The following is a 20,216-nucleotide window of genomic DNA, read 5'->3' as shown; positions in this document are numbered from 1 at the left end:
GTTGAGGAGAAAACAGACAGAGATAGTACTCTCCGTCACACACACAACAACAACAACAACAACAACTGAGAAGGCCTTCCTAATAAATTTCAACTGGCCATACAGTTACAGATTACACACTTTACTCATAAGTAGCTAATGAATTTATAGACAGAACATAAACTGCATTTTAGAATGTAATCGGTACACTTTGATCCAAAAAGATGGATAGAATGGGGGCAGGTTCGGATGGCACTAACATCACATGACATGATATCACACTAATTTTTATAGCAGCATACACAGTTTATCATTATTCCCGTAATAAATAAATATATTGTTGTTCTTAAATTCCAATGATTCAACACATTATAATATAGCCTACTACTGTAGCACTACTGTCACTATTTTAAGGTTTTGTTGTCTGTGAAGTATAATTTAACACAAGTTAGTAAGATATAGTTCTTGTAAAACATATTTATCTTTGACTACTGATTGACATGTTAGAATTCATCAGCTCCGTTAATGTCATGTTCACATAGTATCGACATATAGAATACACTAAACGATACTGTACGGCATGACAAACAGGGTATAGGTTACATTCAATTAATACAGTCACAAAGGATAGGAAGTGCTACGTTTCTGTCTCAAACTAATCCACACTTCTCGAACAATGCACGGGGTTGTTGCCGAAATTATGCTTTTAAAATATTTCAATTTACCGTGGTTGTCTGTGTCCATTCTTCAGCTGTTCTGATTATATATCCTTGCCGGTCTTTACTCCACCGGGTTTGCACATCACTTGTCTTGTCTCCTGCACTATTTCTGTCTTTCATTACTTCCAGCCCACTCGCTAACACGTGGCCTACACATCCTCTTTGGAGTAGGTTTTTGCAGGTGCGGCACCACCGCAACAGCGTAAGGCCAACCAATATCTCTCTTGCAAGCAATGTAATAGGTCTAATTATGTTTATAATATGAAAAAGAAAGCTTTGCACTCAAATATTTTCTGTAGTGCCATTGTTGTTCAAACCCAGCCTATATGGAATAAAGCTCCGAAATGGCACGCGTTTTATCGAAATTTGTGAAGTACAAAACGTTTCACCGTCATTTATATTTCTTAATTTTGCCAACAGAGGTCGCTCCACGTTTATCTTAGAGTGGCATTGTTTAATTCTGCATACCATTTTAAAAATTTTTGGAACATTTGCCCTTTAATCGGAAGGGATATGTGAAAGAATCTATTGGTCTCACCTCAAGAAGGTTAAAAAAATTATTTGCTCCTGACTTTGACACATATTCCCTTATGAAAAAGGCACAGCAGCGCCTTCACTTCCTGCGAAGGATGAGGAGAGCAAACCTTCCATCTCCTATCCTCACGATGTTCTATAGAAGCACCATAGAGAGCGTTCTGACCAGCAGCCTCCCAGTCTGGTATGGCAGCTGCACTGTCTCAGACCAGAAATCTCTCCAGAGAGTGGTGAGGACAGCAGAGAAAATCATCAGAACCTCACTTCCATCCATACAAGGTCTATACCTGTCACGCTGCCTCAGTAGATCCTCCAAGATGGTCAGGGATCGCACCCATCCTGACCATGGACTGTTCAGCCTTCTGCCCTCAGGTAAACGTTACCGCTGCATGCAGTGCAAGACTGCCAGACTCAACAAGAGCTTCTTCCCACAGGCCATTAGACTACCCAACTCTCTTTAACAATACACACCACATTTATTTTATTTTACTTTATACCTAGAAACATAAGGGAATAATTTTAATGTTCTTTCTGTGAGCACCTTATCAACATTTTCCAGTGCTAAGTTTACAATACCGGTTACACTGTGCAATAATCAATAGTTTCTATATACAATGTGCAGTATTTTATTCCTATGTGCAATATATATATATATATATATATATATATATATATATATATATATATATATATATATATATATATATATATATATATATGTACTATTATATATTTTTTATATATTTCTTGTGTATTTATACTGTGTCTTGTCTATGCTGACTAATGTCTTGTCCACTTACCTTTATGTATAGTGTATATTTGCACATCGGAGTTTGGAGAAACGCAATCTCGGTCAGCTGTGCACTACTTGTTGTATAGTTTGAATGACAATAAAGCTGACTTTGACTTTGACTATGACTTTGACCCATGTTCTACTCATAAAGGTATACACTACACGGTATAATAATTTAAACAATGAACTGATATAAGATTATGATAAACGTTATACATCACCAGATACTGTTTATTTTGAATTATACAGTAACCAGTAACCAGTAACTGATTGTTTACATATTAATCCACGCCTACTAAGAACATTGCAAATATGTTATGGTTGCTGATTTACATGAAATACATACTGAAATCTGAAAACCCACAAGCCTGTAAGATTGTATTTGGTGGAGTTGCAGTGCAACTAGTAGTACTCTGATGAAAAAAGACCCAGATGTTCTGAGTTTAACCATGACAAAATAATTAAATGAACATATACTGTTTACAAACTGACGATCTCTATAAAATGGGGCAGGGCACTAAGTCATCCTGTTTTTTATTATTTATTGTTTTTTGTTTGTTTGTTTGTTTGTTTGTTTCAAGCAACCCAAAAATCACAAAGCATTCATTCTGGGCACCAACTGCACATTTCTCACATAGTTTCCTTGTTAGGTATCTCCACAGACGTTAAATTGCTTTTGTCGGCTACGCACTCGCTGAAATACACTGACATACACACACGCAGGAACTTAGTTATAATACAGACATTCACAATGACTTTTTTTTAATATAATACAATATATTTAAAGCCACAGTTCACAACACAGTGACATCAGCAGCCATAGAAAGACGAAAGTGGCAGAGACTTGGTACGAAATATGTTAGTTAAGCTGCATGCTAAAATGGTACAGCATACTACTTTATGATTTTAAATGGCTGTGTTTTGATTTACTGATATTTGTGTTTATAACACTTGCTTTCACAGGGAGGAACTTATGAGGAACTTGATCATAGTGTAAACTGTGTTTGGAGTAGAAATTGCTGATATGCTAGCTCAAACATTCTTCTTCACTTTTGATATCACGAAAGAAAACACCAGGAGACATAATACAAATAAGTAAAGTTCTGTGACAGCTGCTAAGACTATGACTAAGATGTTCACAAAACTAATAAGGGAATATTCAGACAAAAACACGACGTGTACCAGAAAGGTGATGTCAGAAATGAACTTATCTGCAGTAGCCTTCTCATGAGATTTCCAATCTATGCATCTCTCTCTCTCGCTCTCTCTCTCGCTCTCTCTCTCTCTCTCTCTCTCTCTCTCTCTCTCTCTCACACACACACACACACACACACACACACACACACACACAACCACAGTGTAGATTTGTTTCTGTCAGAGTGGAAATAATGAGAGTGAGCCAGACCCACTGAATACACCAGACTCATTGGGCGTTTCCCCTGAGTGGGAAACAATACAATAAAATGTACTTCAGTAGGTTTATAAATGAGAAGGCAAATTCTTCATAGATGTGATAGTTGATAATGTTACCAATCCCTCATCTCTGGTGTGCTTTTGTCCATTTCTGTGAATAGGAAATAGACCTTTTACTGAGCAATTTTAGGGTATTTAGGGTAAAATAATGTTGAAGCAAAAACCTGCCTAGTTTTAAACTTGTGCTTTGCTTTTATTTCATAGGTACATTATAATATTATACATACAAGTTAATTATCTATAATTATAGTCAACTGGTGTTAACCAAAATTAGAATGCTTTTCTTGATTGAGTTTCATTAACCCATAACATGTAATAAATAACTAAGACACAACAGATTTAGCTGGTGTTTTTATGAAGCAATAAGTTTTTGTTTTTAAGTGCAGTAAATAAATCAGTAAATTGATGGCTAATACATAATGGCTAATAAGAGAAATATAGTATGCTAACCATCAAAACGTGTACAATTTTAAAAAGCTGTAGAGCTGGCAGACCCAAATAAATTGTGACATTTTGATAGACACAGAGTGAGTGTTCAAAAAAAGGAACAGATTTTAATAAGGATAATCCAAAAAAACTCAAAGTATCATTAAGAAGAGTAAGCAAAAAATAGGGTACTTGAATAACAGGCTTGGCAGACAACTCACAAGCTTGAATACGAAGCATTGGAATGAGGCACTTGTGGGACTTAATTTTGTAAACGAAACTTAAAACAAGTAAAGGGAATAGCTAATAATCGGGTGATTTTGATCAGGTAAGGGAACATGGATGATCATTGGTGGATGGTTGACTGATTGGTGACTGAGGCGTGACATAAAAAAATAAAACCTGAGAGGAGTAGACTAATTTTCCCTGCTAAAGAGTAAAGCAGTCTCTAGTTAGAAGCTGCTGGGAAGATGAAAACTAGCAAATAAAATAGCACTGCAGAACCAAGTCAAAGAATTACACATCAAGGTTTTTCACAATGTAACAGAAGTGGAAAACAAGCCCCTCTGTAGCTCCCCTATGGTCTGCATCATGGGCCAGTCACATACCAAGCTGCTTCATCGAAGTTGGACATGTGTACTTCTAGGCCGTCAAATTATACTTAACACTGGCTATATTGATCACTTTCTCTATTAGTCAGTCGAAGGTGGTAACGGCATTATAGAGTCCAACCTTCAACTGCCATAGTCTGTGCCTAAGGGGAACAGGCTGGGGAACTAACACCACTTGCCACTAGTTGCTGTGTAAGTGAAGGGCACCAAAAAGTTACGAATCTGTTTTGTGACCGGTGGCACAAATCCATGCAGAAAAATAAATACCAATCTTACTTTTTGACTAAAACCACTGATGCTGCCCTCAGGATGCTAGAAGACTGGTTGATGCTGTGGTTTTGCTGGGTCTTTTGACTCATTGCACTTGTCTTATTGAATTGCTGAATAGGGTGACTGGCAACTGCCCTAACAGAGCAAACTCCTGCTCGTATTAATGACAGGAGATTTATATCCACAATGTACAAGACTTGGATTTTAGAAAACCAGAACTTGTGCTTGTGGTGCAAATCCCCCACTAATGATTAATGATTAATGACACAAATTCTCAACCCTTTCAGCACTTTGCAGTCCATCTTAGATGTTGCAATTATCTTTGAGCACACCTTCCCTGTTTCCTCCTCCGAAGTGCTCCATCAGGACAAAAACAGTTTCTAGTTACTTTGGCTAATGCCTGCCTCAGTGTGACAAGAGCTGCAATAATTACTAACAGCAACATTTCTGGTGTGAGAGCACTGGGGAAGGCTTGTAACACAATGTCTTCTTACACTTCTTTCACAGTTATGGTAGAAATGCGTCACCAGAGAGTGCAGATTGTCTGCCAAAACCCTTCGTTTTTCAGATTCTGATGTAAAATTACTTGCAGCCGGCTGAAATGGAGTTGTAGTGATGCCTTCGGCCCTGAGTCTTTGTATGTCTTTGTGACTTGAGACATACAATGACAGTGGCCATACGTCTAGTGCTTTCTGCTCCAGTGCCAACCCCTGGTGCACCATTGTTTCACTAATTCTAACAGTGTCATCACTGTTGCTGGGGAACGTTGACCAGCAAGGTTCAACAAGGGTGACAGGAGGGTCAGTACCTGTTACTGCTGGCGTAGTGGTGTAGCGATGAAGGCTCGATACAAATTTTCTTGCTTTATTTATTTATTTATTTATGCTAGCTTTGAAAAATACTAGAGAAGTGTCAGAGAACTGCCAGAAAATAACTGAATAAGGTTCCCTCTTATTATCTTCAGGTCCACAAAAATCAAAAAGAGGGTTATGTAGCCTGTAGCTATGGTGTGCTGGGAAAACGCAAATGCTAATAAAACAGCAAGAGCCCCCAAGCTGTGGACTTGGACAGATACAAACAATTTAAAGTGCACAAGAATCACATAATGATCCCATGAGAATTATTTTATATTTTCATGAGCTGTATAACAGTGTGTAGCCTACAGGAAATTCATCAAAGTTATATGTGAAATGTTTGCTACATTAAAAATCCATCACCACGATGTTGATTCTAATGATAAATGAAACTATCAAAGAGCCGCTAGGTAGCTTTCAATAGCAGTGAGTGTTGTAAGCGCCCACCTCTGGCCAAATCTGGATATAGGGGAGGAGTCCGAACGGGCAGTCTAAAAGCATGAACCAGGTCTCGACAGTCTGAAAAAGCCCCATAGAAGGCAGTGGTACTGAAAGGGTATAGTTCAGTGCAGTGTAGCACAGTACTCCTTTTGTTATCAACAACCTATTCGTTTTCAGTATTTTTAAATCACTAAGGCGAACTGCAACTGCATCGGACGTTGTACTTTTTGATTTTGTTATTGTAAGGACAGTGTGGTGTCAAGGGCAGTGTTGACATTGCAGACAGCTCTCAGTATTTAGGTGCTGTTGTTTTCTCGGTGAAAAAGTAGGTAAGCAGAGAAATGCCATATGTAAGCGGCTTCATTGCCACACTGGTGGTGCTGATTCTCTGTCGGGTAGAGGAGATTGCAGAAGCATGCAGTTGCTCGCCCGTCCACCCTCAACAGGCGTTTTGCAACGCCGACATCGGTAAGTCGTCTAGAGCTATAAAATGTCCCAAACGCTTCTGTCTGTTAAGTGCGATGTGGCTACTGTTTTCTGTGCGTGTGTGTGTGTTTGTTTGTTTGTTTGTTTTCCCATGATTATTTTCATTTTAGAGTTTGGTCTGTTACCTTAATACTGATTACTGCGTAGTTACTTTAATACCGGTTATTGTACGGTGTTGACATTATGCTACGCTTTAATATTATATTATTGCCGTTCTAATAATGTAATCTGCAGTTATTATCTGTAGATGATGGGTAATGACTTATTATTATTATTATTATTATTATTATTATTATTATTATTATTATTAATGCATTCTTTATTATAATTGTTGAACCCGTCAGGAATTTTGCGTTCATTTCAACCCACAAATCAAAACTTCCTAAATTGATTTCCATCATTCAATTGATTTTAAAGTATCTGATAACCTTCAGTTGTGGCAGCAAACTGAAGCAGCAATAAGCATCAAATGCAGTATACTAATTCTAGACGTTTTGATTTGATTGCTCAAACTATTTGCCTTATAGTTTGATGCAATCTACTATATTTATACAGAGAAGTGCGTTGGTATGAGGTTTTTATGATTAGAGGGTCTCACTGTGATCTAGGTGCTGTGTTTCTCAGTCCTTCGTCTTGACTTCCTTCATTAGTAGGCTTATCCAGAGCACCTTCCACTGCCATGTCCTCTTTACTCATCATTTATCTAAGCCTGCAGCCCAGATGAGTCAAGATGGCACTTCGGGGTCCCGCATGGCGGAGAGTGTACATTTCTAGACTTCAAAAATAAATGAAGTCAAACTAATTCTCTATTTATATCTGTCCTCTCTATCCTGTTCCCTATGCATGAAATAAACTCAAGCTTCAAAAGCAGGTCTCTCTGACACCTTTGTGTAGACCTTGGAGGATGAGTTACTGAGTTACACAACTGTGTATTTAGCATTCAGAGTATGAATGCTTTTTTGCTAGAGTCTGTAACGAAAGCGATGTCTGTCATATAGTCATGATGCTGCTGCAGGATTCAGTTCAAACAGCAGTACCCAAACAGCATGACACACTGACACCATGCTGCAGCTCTGTTTACTCACAATGATTCACCCATCTAGGTGTGGGCAAACAGTTCTTCAGTGATCACTCCGAAGTGACGTTTTTGTGGCCTTGTTAAGAACTGCCCTCTAGATGGTGAGTGGAGCTGCTTCCTAAAGCTTGCCTTTGTTGCGGTGCAGTCTGAGACAGAGTGTGAAAAATGGCAGGAATGCTTTGAGTCCCACTGGGACCACCCCACTCAAGCTTAATTCATTGCTGTCTAAAGAGACACTAAGCTAAGATACTGCCAGCAGCAGGAATAGGAGCTGAAGCTTTACTGCGTGCTGGTAAAATAACACAAGGCAAATGCAGACAGCCAGGCTCTCTCTGATTTTGTTTTTATAGAGCTCACTGGGTGTAGTTTGATTAAAACACCACCCGCTTTCAGACAGGAAGTAAAACCATCTTAGAACATCTGACATCTGGCTGACAGTTTTAGATGTGCCAGAGAGGGAAAAAGCTATATGAAAGTAGAGGACGTTTCAGAAATATGCATGGCATTCTTCAAACAGTGAGAAAAGCACTCGCTTCCTTTCTGGATGCTCCGCCCTCCCTTGACTGAACTCACTGGCTCTGAACCAGGGCTTCTTGGATCAGGAGAGAGGGTTTTTTCCATCTATTTGTGAAAGGTTAACTTCTGTGGCTGTGCTATGCGGCTCCCTGCTTTTGTGACTTTTGTGATCAGCAAAGAGCAAACAATTCAGCGTGTGAGCATTTTTACATGAGTATGGGGGCTTGCCTCATTAATACCGTGTCAACAAGCAAGTCAACAACTCAGTCATCTAACCTCTGACAACTAGCCTTAATATTAATGGACTCTGTGATTTATGAGTATGGAGAATGACAAATTGGAATCACTAATGACATATTCACTTAACCTTCAAATGGGCCCATTTAAAACAACACAACTGATTCTTATGGGGGCCATTACTTACGTCACAACTCACTGTTACTGAGTCATGGAAAAACATGCAGGGAAGCAGGACACTAGACAGGACATTCCTTTAAATCCTTTACTGAAAACAGCATGCACTGTTGTACATATATGTTTTTAATCTTTCATGAGCTGCCAAGATCTGTCATCAATGGTACAATTTAAAAGGCTTATTGTTTTCTGTCTAAAGAATTGTTGACATACAACTACTCATTTGCAATAACAAAATAGGTGACATGAACTAAGCATTTATTAAGTGTGCATTAATATGAAGAATGTGGTGAGAAGTTATTTTTTTACAGTATGTGACAGAAAGGGTGGGGCTAAGCTGTGTCTATCTGGCACCAAGGGAATATGTTTCACTGTTGTTTATATTGAAAGGGCACATCTGCCCACTGTTACTGAAGCAGTCATAAAATGTATTGTGTTTCTTCCTATATTGACAAGTTAAGTGTATATTCTGCAACAACAAAAAAAAAAAGTAAATCTGCCCAAGCCAGTTTTAATACACGGGTCATCAGGATATTTATGTGCTAAAATCCACTTGATCTTGAGTCATCCTCCAGCCTGCCCATTTGGCAACGATTAACTGAGCTCTTTGAATTTAGCCTGGTCTAAAGAGAAAGCACAGATCAGCCATATTGCTAAGAGTCATGTGAGTTTGAGTGGTAGTGCAGGCACAGTCAAAAATGGCAAAAACAAATGCATGCGATGCTGCGTCTGCTGAATTGGCTGTTTTTCAGGTGTTGTATGTAACTGGACCTTTGGGACATGTCTGCTTGGTCACAGCCTGGATTATCCTAAAATTAAGAAACTCACTGTGATTATATAAAAAGATTTAATTCGTGAATAATTTTAAAGTGGCATCACTACATTTAATTGTCTGAGACTTTAAAAAGTAAAACACCTGAAACTGATTTTTGACTGAGTTTGCAGTGAGAAGCAGTGATTTGAGTTATTTTTGTAGCTCTGCCATGAACACCTAGTCTAGCTCGTTAATGAAAGAAGGAACTAATTGGAGCAACTTTTCATTGTTAAGAAAATGAATAAAAATAGTTACACTGTTACAGGAAACATACAAATTTCAGTGGGAGTCATATCTGCATTGAAGGTTGTTCAAGCACAGAATTTACAACCAAGACAGTGTAACCACTGGTGTGTACTAATTTCACATGTGGTTGATGTGCTGTGTAATGGCTAGTTTAAAAGCTGTTTCCCTTCCTGCATACTCTGTCCATGTCAGCTCAGTCCTCCAATTCTCACAGATTACATTTTTGCCTGTGTATGCGGTAGTAAAAACTGGGAAATGGATGACATTCTAGACTTTGTCAACAAAACTTCACTCAGCTCTGTGTCCTTCCACATCCTTTCTATCCCCCTCTTTGTTTGTGCACCTACGCTGGGCAAGGGCACTCTCCAACCACTAGTTAACCCGTATAGTCATTTTCCATGGTGGTTAACCCCAGGGTTTTATGAAGTTGGCTGTCTTTTTATTTAGTGACAATGCAGATGAAACCACCTGGCTGCTTTCTCACTTTCTCATTTTACTCTAATCAAGCATAATCAGTTTACCAGGCCTGTCAGACTACATTGGTAAAGATGAGGAGAAAAATGTTCTTAAATGAAAAACACTGATTCTTACATTTCATGATGGCTTTCACAATGAGAGCTGACTTAATAATGCAACTTAGAATTTCACAGAATCAGGCTTTTGACTGGCATAAAAGATGTTGCCATCCCACTTACAGGGTCTCACATGCAATAAATTCATATTAATAATATTGTTAGCCAAAATAAATGTTACTTCAAATATTTTAAAGCAGAAATGAATCAGTCTATAGATGTGTAAAGTGTAAGAGGGTAAATAAGAACACAGCTAAAGGATCAGGTGATAGGGGTCATGTCCTTATTTCTTTAGCCATGCTTTTATCCACAGCATGTACCAGAAATACACTAACTATTGAACAAATCCAAAAAAAAATCTAGACTCCTAGAAATCTAGGGGTAGTTAGACTTCACAGAGAACAGCAGATATATGTCAGACTAACTTTAACCAAAGCCTACTTGATTTAAGACAACAGTGCACATACAAACCCAAACCACAAGACAGCTGATTGCACAGTGAGAGTATATTCAATATTTGGTTTGTACTGAATGCTTTAGACATGACTTCATGAGGATCTAGGGGTCAATAAATGATCAAGCCACATGTAAGGGCTCTTTTGCTGTGACTGGCAATGAGCCTTCACGAATTCACACTGTGAAGAAGGCAAATACAGAGTGATGAGGACATATTGAATTTCTTTTCTGAATTGTGTCAGGAGTGCTTGGCAGTGAGATCATAGTGAGAATCAGTCTGTGCAGCTGACAATGCTCAACTTTGATTCTGCTGTTTAGCTCTTTTAACTTTGTATTAGGATATAGCAGCATTCTTCTGTCATGGTTGCTATGCTATTTGTTTTATTAATAGTTATGCGTGGCTAAATGTTAGTGGTAAAGTGGTAAGAGTTTTACATGTACCAGTGGTGCAGCTACAGTATATATGATTTTGTTCTGATCTGAGTTTACATATATTATAGCATTTGGAAAGACATACATTTCCACCTTGTTGGCAAATTAGTGTTTTCATTTACAGGACTTCCCAACAGGTCTTTTTTGGTATTGATTCTAGTGAAGTCCATGACTCCTGTCAGTAAAGGTAGGGGTGAGTTGAACCGTTTTGTTCTCAGAACTGGTCATGATTGCTAAAAGCTGTGGAGTGGAATGGACCCTCAGGATGTGGCTTGCACTCATGGTGGGTATGTTTTCATGGAAACTATGACACTGTGATTATGTTATGTGCATATGTAAGAGAGTGTGTAAGTCATCGGCTGAGGGAGCGGGTGTTGTGGGTTATGCTCGATTATTGGGGAGCAGGAATGTTGGTCAGTCCAAGAAAAGAGCTGAAGAAGTGAGAATATGATGGGGACTTGCTGTTGTGAAGAAATTAACTAAAGGTGGTTCCTGTGAGTTGTGGGTAAATGTTTCATGAGCTGCTTGCTTGAATGGTCTCCCCACAGTGCATTCACAGCTTCCACAGTGCAAGGTTTACCACCGGAGTTCAGTCATTTTAGAATGCAGTTGGTGGCGTTCTGATAAGAAGAACGTCAGTGATGACAACCAACCAGCACCTTGGATGGACTGAAGTTTATAGCCGTTGTTTTGAAAAGCTATGGCAGCAAGTTTCATATTCATATTTCATTCAGATCTGACATGATAGACGAGTTGTTACACTGGGATTCAAGAAAGTGGGCAATAATGATCAAATAATGCAAAGCGAGGGATTTTAATAGTATTGAGCAAAGCGTTTCACAAGGTGCATGATGGACTAAGTAGAATATTAGGGAGAATTTACTGTATTCTTTTGAGTGACCTGTAGAGATAAATAAAGTTTCACTTCACAGAATAAAAGAGCCATGACTCATAAGCAGTCATAATATTGGCTTTATATTGAGAATATTATATTATTCTAAGGAATTTAAAAGTAAATGCAATTGCCTGCTAAGAGTTGTTTGGAGGCATGTGCAAAATATTCCCTCCCTCTTCAACCCATTTATTTGAACTGCTATAATTAAAAAATGGTTAACTGCTGCAGGAAACAGTTTTAACTGAGATTTAATTTGGTAGGACTTTCCTGTTTGTAACTTTTAGCACCTTACCATGCCCAGGTCTCTAGACAGAGGAAGCGCTGACATACATAGAAAAGCATGCTACTTGGAGTGGACTCTTGTTAACTTTAAAAAGCAGCGAAGCCTTCATACTTGTGTCTTTTCCAGCCCATAAAGTGAACCCATGGGTGAGGAATGATAGCTGCTACTCCAGCGTAGTGTGTGCATGCTCACGTGTGTGCATGCTTGTGCGTGCACGCGCGTGTGTGTTTTCCTTCCACTGGTTATTTTATGTCTCTGCATGTTATATCCCTAGCCTCATATTTTCCATAGTGAGCAAATTCTCTTAAAAATGGCAGCCGTTGCACACCACAACACCACAGCGTTGTCTTTCTGTTCATCTCTCCATCATGCTTCCCTCCTTTATTTGCTTTCTTATTGTCATTTCACTCATCTTTTGTACACTTGTTACCTTTAACACTTTAACACTTTAACCTTTAACACTTCTGAATGTTTATGTGATATAACCTTTTCTAGGCTATACCTTGTCAGTATGCCATAGCCTCATTACTGTCATCAGAATTGTCTGCTGACCAGAAAATCATTTTTGTTGGTTTTACTGTAATACCTAAGGTGTAGGGAGGCGTTCTATGATTTGAATAAAGAGTAATTGCTTTACTTTGCAGAGAACTCTCATAAAAGCCTGGCTGAGAAGCTTTTTGCTTAACTTTGTCCAGGACTCAAAATCAAACCAGTAAATCATTTGTTCTCTTGTATTTTTTACATAGTTAATATCCATTGCCCATGTGCAGAGCTTCACTGAAACCATAGTATAGGTTTTGGAGTTTTAATTTAGTTTAATATTGTAAAAAATATATTAATAGTAAACATAAATGGAAAAATAATAATTTGAGATTTAGACTGTTTTACCTATATGAGCAAAGTTGGTTACCATCTACTTTTTGTTTGGTGAATCTCACTTTTTTACCTACTATTATCCCCACAGAAAATATATGTCTGCATACTTGCATTTCCTTTAATTTGGTCAATATCTATTTACATAAGGGACATTCAGTAGCTGGGTAATTTGGAAAAATTGAAAAAGCAAGACTGCTGTCAATATATCACTAGATTCTTAGTAAATATTTCATTAACTTCAACTCCTTTCACAATTTTGCACGTTTCAGACAAGTTTATCCAGACAAGTTGGCCCAGAGGAGGTTAGCCATGAGGAAAACATTAGCTTCTAATTGTTTCCATGTTTGTTAGCTTGGGAAATGTGCACAAGAACAATATGCAAACAATACTAGATTCACTGTTCTTCACACAGTAGTAATACTAGTATGATAAGCTTCATTACAGGCTGCCACATATACCTTTTAAACATTTTCTCAAGCAGGCTTTTATAAATCTTCTCTTGGAACACACTTTGAGGCAAGTTGCACATCAATCCTACTCAGCAGACAGTTTTTCTGCTTTCCAAGAAGACATGGCACTGATCGGCCACCTCTAACCAATATAGGTTACGGATAGGTTTCCGATCTGAAACCCAAGCTGCATTCTTGACCACACCAAATCCAAACACCACAGGGTAAGAATACCGTGCTTCGGACATCTGTTCAAACAAACGGGTTTTATCAGCGTTTTCAAAATCACAAAATGAAATAACACCACATGTCTGACCAATTTCCCCACAGTTAAGAGTTTAACATGGTGCATGTGGGTGTCTATACATGTCTACTAGGGTGTTTGCATCATTGTTTATTCTTGTGTGAGTAGAGTATTATCATCACTGTGAGTCAGGTTTCTTGACACACTTTGGTGTGGTTGAGATGGGTGAGGTATCGCAAATGTTAAACCTACTAAACCCAGTGTGGGCAGAGAAACAAGTTTAGTTCCTTTGCTTAGCTGTTACAATATGACACTCTCGTGTACTTCTGCAGGGTGGAATAAAAGCAGCTTTAAAAAAAAAAATATCAAAGAAAACAATATAAAAAGGCAATATAAAAAGCGAGAGAATGAATGAGTCAGCGGAAGGTTGCCATGTGTCAGCTCCTCGTGTGCAGGCGTCTCTCCCACATGTTGGCTGACCTGACAAAGGGATCTTAAGACGGCAAGGCAGCTGCAAGTCCTCAGCCTGCAGGAAATGGGATTTGTGTGTCTTTATGAGAGGAGAGACCACTCACTGCTCTTCAGGCAAGGCCTCAGAGAGAGAGTGAATCCCTTACATAAAGTCATGGGACAAGATAAGGAGCAACTTTGTGCTATTTTTTATTTACCTGACATACACTATATACTTTGTGGCATATGCATTTAACTGAACGATATGGCTCTTTATTTATCTTATCTGGAGGCTGTGGGCTCCTTTTTCAAAATGCTAAGATTTGATGTAATTATGAGTGGAGTCTTTGTCTTTTTTGTCACAGTAATCAGGGCTAAGGTGGTAGGAGGAAAAGAGGTGGATGCTGGGAATGATATTTATGGAAACCCCATCAAAAGGATCCAGTATGATATCAAGCAGATCAAGGTGAGGGAGTGAGTTGTCTGATCTTTACATCTTGGTCATGTTTACTTCCTCATACATTTTCAGCATGTACATAACAGTTTTTATAAATAGTTTTTTTTTTTCTTAATTTTGCCAGATGTTTAAAGGACCAGACCATCACATTGACATGATCTTTACTGCACCATCATCTGCTGTGTGTGGGATAAGCATGGAGACCAATGGAAAGAAGGAGTACCTCATCTCAGGTACGTCGACTGAATTTCAACAGCAAGCCTCAGCTCGAGGTTTGTTTAGCAGGGCCTAATGTGTTGCTTCAGGATGCTTAACCATCAACCCCAAACCACAGTGTGCTATCAGTTTTTGGATAGTAGTGAAGCACTCTGGGACGATCCAAATTTGTTTTGCAGTTTGGAAGGACAGCCACCAGCTGAGCGATATAAAACTTAAATTTGGATCTGAGTGCTTCCATCTTTGAGCTGAAAGAGTTGCTGAACAGACAGCTGAGAAAAGAAAAGGTCATGAAAAGATGAACACAGACATCCTCTGGTTTCTCCATCTCAGACTGATTCAGCATTGCCCAAATTACAGAGTGGACGAGTCCGAGGGCTGTGCAGGGTAGCAATTGCCTTTAAAGCTGAAGTTTTAGGGGAGGAGGGGGGTGGCATAATGAGGGAAGTCTGATCTTGTCGCACACAGTAACTGCTGAAGTTGGGATTTCAAAGCACACATTCCATTTTACACACAAGACAGACGCTCGCTATGTTTCATAAAGCAACTACAGCAGATCAAAAAAAGAATAGAAATGGAAAACACTGCTCTGAGCATTCTGGTGATGCATCTTTTTTCTTTGTCATGTTGCCCTTCTTTCTTTAAAGTTCAGTACATTTCTATTTGTGTTTTTCAGTGTTCCCTAGTGGTGTTTTCTAATCAGAGTTTTGAATTGATCTCTATCAACATCATAATGCACACTGACTGTCCCTAAAAGGGTACACTATGATTCTAAACAAAACAAGGTTTTGTCTATCTGGTTTCACAGCAGTGACTATCAAATGCTGCTTCCTATTGTCTGAGGCATTTTCACACTGTTATGTCTACATATTATTTTATCTGACACGTGTTCTCCAGGCAAGACAGATGGTAATAGGAACATGTATGTGACCCTGTGTGATCTCATCATGCCCTGGGAGTCCATGAGTGCCACCCAGAAGAAGAGCCTGAGCCAGCGTTACCAGATGGGCTGTGACTGCAAGGTGATCAACCTACCAGCTCTCTGTCAGACTCCTGAAAATCAGAGCGGGTCCATTTCTTCTCCTGTTAGATAACTAAATATCTATTGAAATAGAGATGATTACATTATCTACGTTCATGTTTCATAGTCTGTCTAGGCTTAGGATTGCTGGGTTAGAAAATCTTCTATTAATAAGAAATGATACTAAATGTAATGGCACAAAGATGGAAAATGTGCAACTGTATGTGTATGAACTAACCGATGAAAATATGATGCAAATAATTCTGAAGTTTAGGCACCAGGTAAGCTGTGTTCATGGGTGCTGGAGGTAGGTAGGTTTTTATGTTTTAGGATGAAAACATATCTCTAGGCCAGCTCTGTGGCGGATAAAAAAAAATTGCAGACTGCATAGACTTCACTGCAAAATTGTAACGGATCTGATGGACCGAGTGCCGAAGGGCATAGAGCAGGACGCACAGACTCCCTTGATAAAGTGATACATTTATTAAAATCACATACGAATAACAGTGGCACTCACACACAACATTAACGACAGACATAACGTACACATTTAACTAAACACAGACTACAATAACGTGTAGTCAGTGTAGCTTCATCCAGTGCCTGTTTAGATATATTTCGAATTAACACTTCAGAGTGCAGTATTGGTGTCAATCAGGATGTCTTGATTTATGTGAGACCCTGTGGCCTATAAAATCTAATTTAATTCTTAAAGAATCTGTTACTACAGTATAATGACCCATATGTACAAACATTAAAATCTTAGAACCATCTCAAACATGCAAATGATAAAAACTAAGGCTTTTCCTCACTAAATAGCTTTTTGCTCACTAGCTAGACTGCTTAGACTTGAAGAGGATGAGTAAGTGGAATTCAAGAGTATGTGATAGGGGAAACCTAAGAGTAAAACTTATTAAATAGGCTTTACGCAGCATAAAGACCAAATTAAGTAAGCTTTATGCAATATAAGACATTCTGATTAAATAAATGATTCCTTATTGGATACTGGACTTTGTATATGTACATTGTATGTTCAGAAGACCAAGTATAACCTAATTAGAAACAAACAGATTTAGTTTCCCTGGGGCTTTAAAGGAGAAGACTTTGTGCCATAAATAGCATGTAAAGTGTATTCCATTAATAGTTAATCATCACATTTTTAAAATTTTGACCAGATCACCCGATGTGCAGCCTTGCCATGTTTGACCAATACTCCAGAGGAGTGCCTGTGGACTGACTGGGTGACAGAGAAGATCATCCATGGACGCCAGGCTGACCACTACGCCTGCATCAAGAGAGTAGATGGTTCGTGTGCCTGGTACCGTGGAAGTGCTCCACCCAAGAAAGAGTTTCTGGAAAACGAGGACCCATAATCTAGTCCTATATCTGTCTTCATTGTCTGATCTGAAGTTCTTTAAAATGCCATATGTTAAAGATCCGACATAAGTCAGAACAAACGAAAAGAGAAAACTACACCAAACTGAAGTGTATAGATAGTATAGATTAGTTTACAGTCATCATTAGATATTGAAACATGACACAGTGGAACTGGTCAAATAATGATGTAATTTCTCCTCCAAGGCTTGCAGTCAAACCCCCCACCATTATATGATGGACAATCCTAATTTGTGAGCACTTTCTACCCCTAACAGCGCTTAATCTTTCCTTTTTTTTTAAAGGACTGAAATGGCCTCCAAGTCCTGCAAAGCTGCAGACATTTGCAGACTCTCAGCTCATTTCACATCTTTAATTTGTTGAGACTTTGTCCAAACCCCAAATAAAGAGACAGCTAAAATATTACTCTTGCTTAGTTTAGTTTCCCATAGCTATGCCAGTTGGTCCAGTCAGATAAATGGTGAGGCAGGACTTCCCAGATAGTTCAAAGATAAACTGAGACCAAAAGAAGAGCATTAAAACAGGCAGTTGCATGGGTTTTAGAAAAAGAAAATTAGAGACCAAAGTTAACGTCACTCCACACTGATTTGTGAGGGACAAAGAAACTTAGTTTGCTGCTGACCAAATTCCAGAATGTGTAACTCTAGTACATGGAGACAAGTTTTGTTTTTAACAGAAGCAGATGCCTCTTTTCTTTTAACCACAACTCTAAGGGATCTTTAAGCCCCAGGTAGGAAAATGGAGGAACAATAATATAGTACCTTAAAAGCATTGAAACACTTGCTTCTAGTTCCTTCCTGATTTGGTATATGGTATTGTGTAATGGAAAGGAGTCTGCTTGCGTGGCATCCTCATGTCTTTGTCAAGTGCTTCTTGTTAACTATTCGATTTTGTCTATGCCTCTATGCATGTAGTCTCTCCCTTAACTACATGTATACATTTGTGCTGTTATTTTTGTTATATATCTGCTTTTTAAGAAGTCAATTCTCTGAAATCAGTCTTGTTCCTGATTGAACTTTGCACTTTTGTGGGAATCTCGACAGGAGGATTAAGTCCTCTTTTTCAGGATTTGTAACTCTTCTCTTTTCCCTTCTCTCGGAAGAACGTCATTTAATGCCTTTACGCTTATTTTGCAAATGTTTTTGTGATGTTTCTATAAAACATAGGATAATGATTCTGAGATCTTATTATCAAATTTTTGACAGGAATTTTCCAGTCATATGTTGTAGTATGCTATCACCTTCTCAAGCATATTTTGTTAGCTGACATACAATAAGAACGAGTTTCATGGGACTCCAATAGGCCTATGTAAGCCTTTAGTTGCCATGGTAATGGGTAGGCCCTAGTTTTGCCCCACAGTTACCAGACTGATTAGATTAACATGCAAAGACACAGTTCTATAGCATGAACAATTTCTTCTGCATTGGGAGGAACAAAATGAAGTCAGGTTTCTTCCCTCTGTGAGGTCAATAAACTCAGTTTATCGGCTGTCTTGAGAGGATGGCACAGTGAATTATCTTGTTGCAACCATTCCCTGATTGGGCACTGCCAAGTCATGTGATAGACAGAGTAAGGTGTGATCATAGTAGTTGCTAGGCATTTCATCAGGGTGAACCATGTGCCACAATGTGGTCAGACAGAAAGAGGGACAAGGAGGAGGGAGGCCAGAGTGGACCTCTGAGGAACTGAGGAAAACAATTTTTTAGCAGCTTTCAGACAATAAATGAAGATGGATTTTAACATTCCTGTTTGAAATAATAGTGCTTTGTGTATGGGGCAATTCATTTTCAAGGTACTTCCAAAACAGTATAAAATCAACATGGTGATAATATGCCAAACAGAAAGGCGCATTGATGGGGGTATTACTCAAATTTATTGTTTTTCTGTTTTGGCCAAGCCAACTTTGTGGTGGTCAGAGCTTGATTGCTTATGGAGTTGTCAACAGCTTCCACTGTTCTAGAGGAGGAGTGCTTTAAATTAAACTTTTATAAGTAATCACCTTTTCCTCTGACCCTATTAGGATTTACCATAAACAAGCGTGAACATCTATGACTGCCTAAATAAATCTACAAGGGTAATGTTGGCAATGTTTAATATGCATCAGGCTATATCTACTTAACTGCTTTGTATTAAATGTAATGGAATATAATGGCATAATTTAAATGTTTGTTGTTGCCATGTTTCTACATTTTTACTGTGTCAATACCTTTTGGTTTATATTGTGTGTTATTTTACTAGTCTTTGTCTTTCTTGTAAACATTTTCTGAGAGTACAGTAATGTGAGATCTCTTGTGTCAACCTCACAAGAGAACAGCGATATGATGAGAACCAGACTATGCATGTCTTTGATGCTTTGTGTAATTCCTATGTGGACATTCACTTGATGGGCAATTATACGGTATTATCTAATAAAAAAAATTTAAAAAAAAAAAAAAAAAAGTTAAAAGAACATTAGCCTCTGTCAGGTTTTACAGTTTGCTGTATGTCCCGAAGTCTCCAGCTCTCTTCCTGAAGTTTGAATAACTGGAACTGCACTGCGTCCACCCCTGCATGTTGCATTACTTGCAGCTTTTCTTTGACGCGTACAACACACCCGTTACATTCCCCCAGCACAGCGGTCACCAGCTGTAAATGAACAGTAGCTCAAGATAAAATGTCTCACAGAAGCCATCATCTACTTCACAAATGTTTTCCACAGGACTTTCTAAATGCTCCTCCCTGGCATGACGTTTTTTGCTCTAAGGGACGTTTTAGGCACACGCAGCCTCCACAACGCAGCAGAAGACTATGTTGCTCATCATTTTGTAGACACCTCC

The 20,216-nt window shown here is 38.6% G+C and overlaps 2 protein-coding genes across 2 annotated transcripts in view; one reads left to right on the top strand and one right to left on the bottom strand.

Annotated features, from left to right (window-relative positions):
* cyth1b (cytohesin 1b) overlaps nt 1–840 on the bottom strand; it is a 48,119-nt gene extending 47,279 nt beyond the window's left edge. The window contains exon 1 of the mRNA XM_081697626.1: nt 705–840. Coding sequence (XP_081553752.1) covers nt 705–723 — 19 coding nt within the window. The 5' untranslated portion in view covers nt 724–840. The remainder of the gene's footprint in view (nt 1–704) is intronic.
* Nucleotides 841–6,174: 5,334 nt separating this feature from the next.
* timp2a (TIMP metallopeptidase inhibitor 2a) lies at nt 6,175–19,846 on the top strand. Its single transcript, XM_027010444.3, has 5 exons — nt 6,175–6,568; nt 14,677–14,777; nt 14,893–15,001; nt 15,882–16,006; nt 17,181–19,846. Exons 1-5 carry the CDS (start codon nt 6,442–6,444, stop codon nt 17,376–17,378), a joined length of 660 nt encoding a protein of 219 aa, XP_026866245.1. The 5' UTR covers nt 6,175–6,441; the 3' UTR covers nt 17,379–19,846.
* The last annotated feature ends 370 nt before the right edge of the window (nt 19,847–20,216 follow it).

This window comes from Electrophorus electricus, chromosome 15, assembly GCF_041902795.1.
Source record: "Electrophorus electricus isolate QZ-2024a chromosome 15, ASM4190279v1, whole genome shotgun sequence".
Lineage (NCBI taxonomy): Eukaryota > Metazoa > Chordata > Actinopteri > Gymnotiformes > Gymnotidae > Electrophorus > Electrophorus electricus.
Note: the sequence above shows the minus strand (reverse complement) of the source record. Positions and strands in the feature narration are given on the sequence as shown.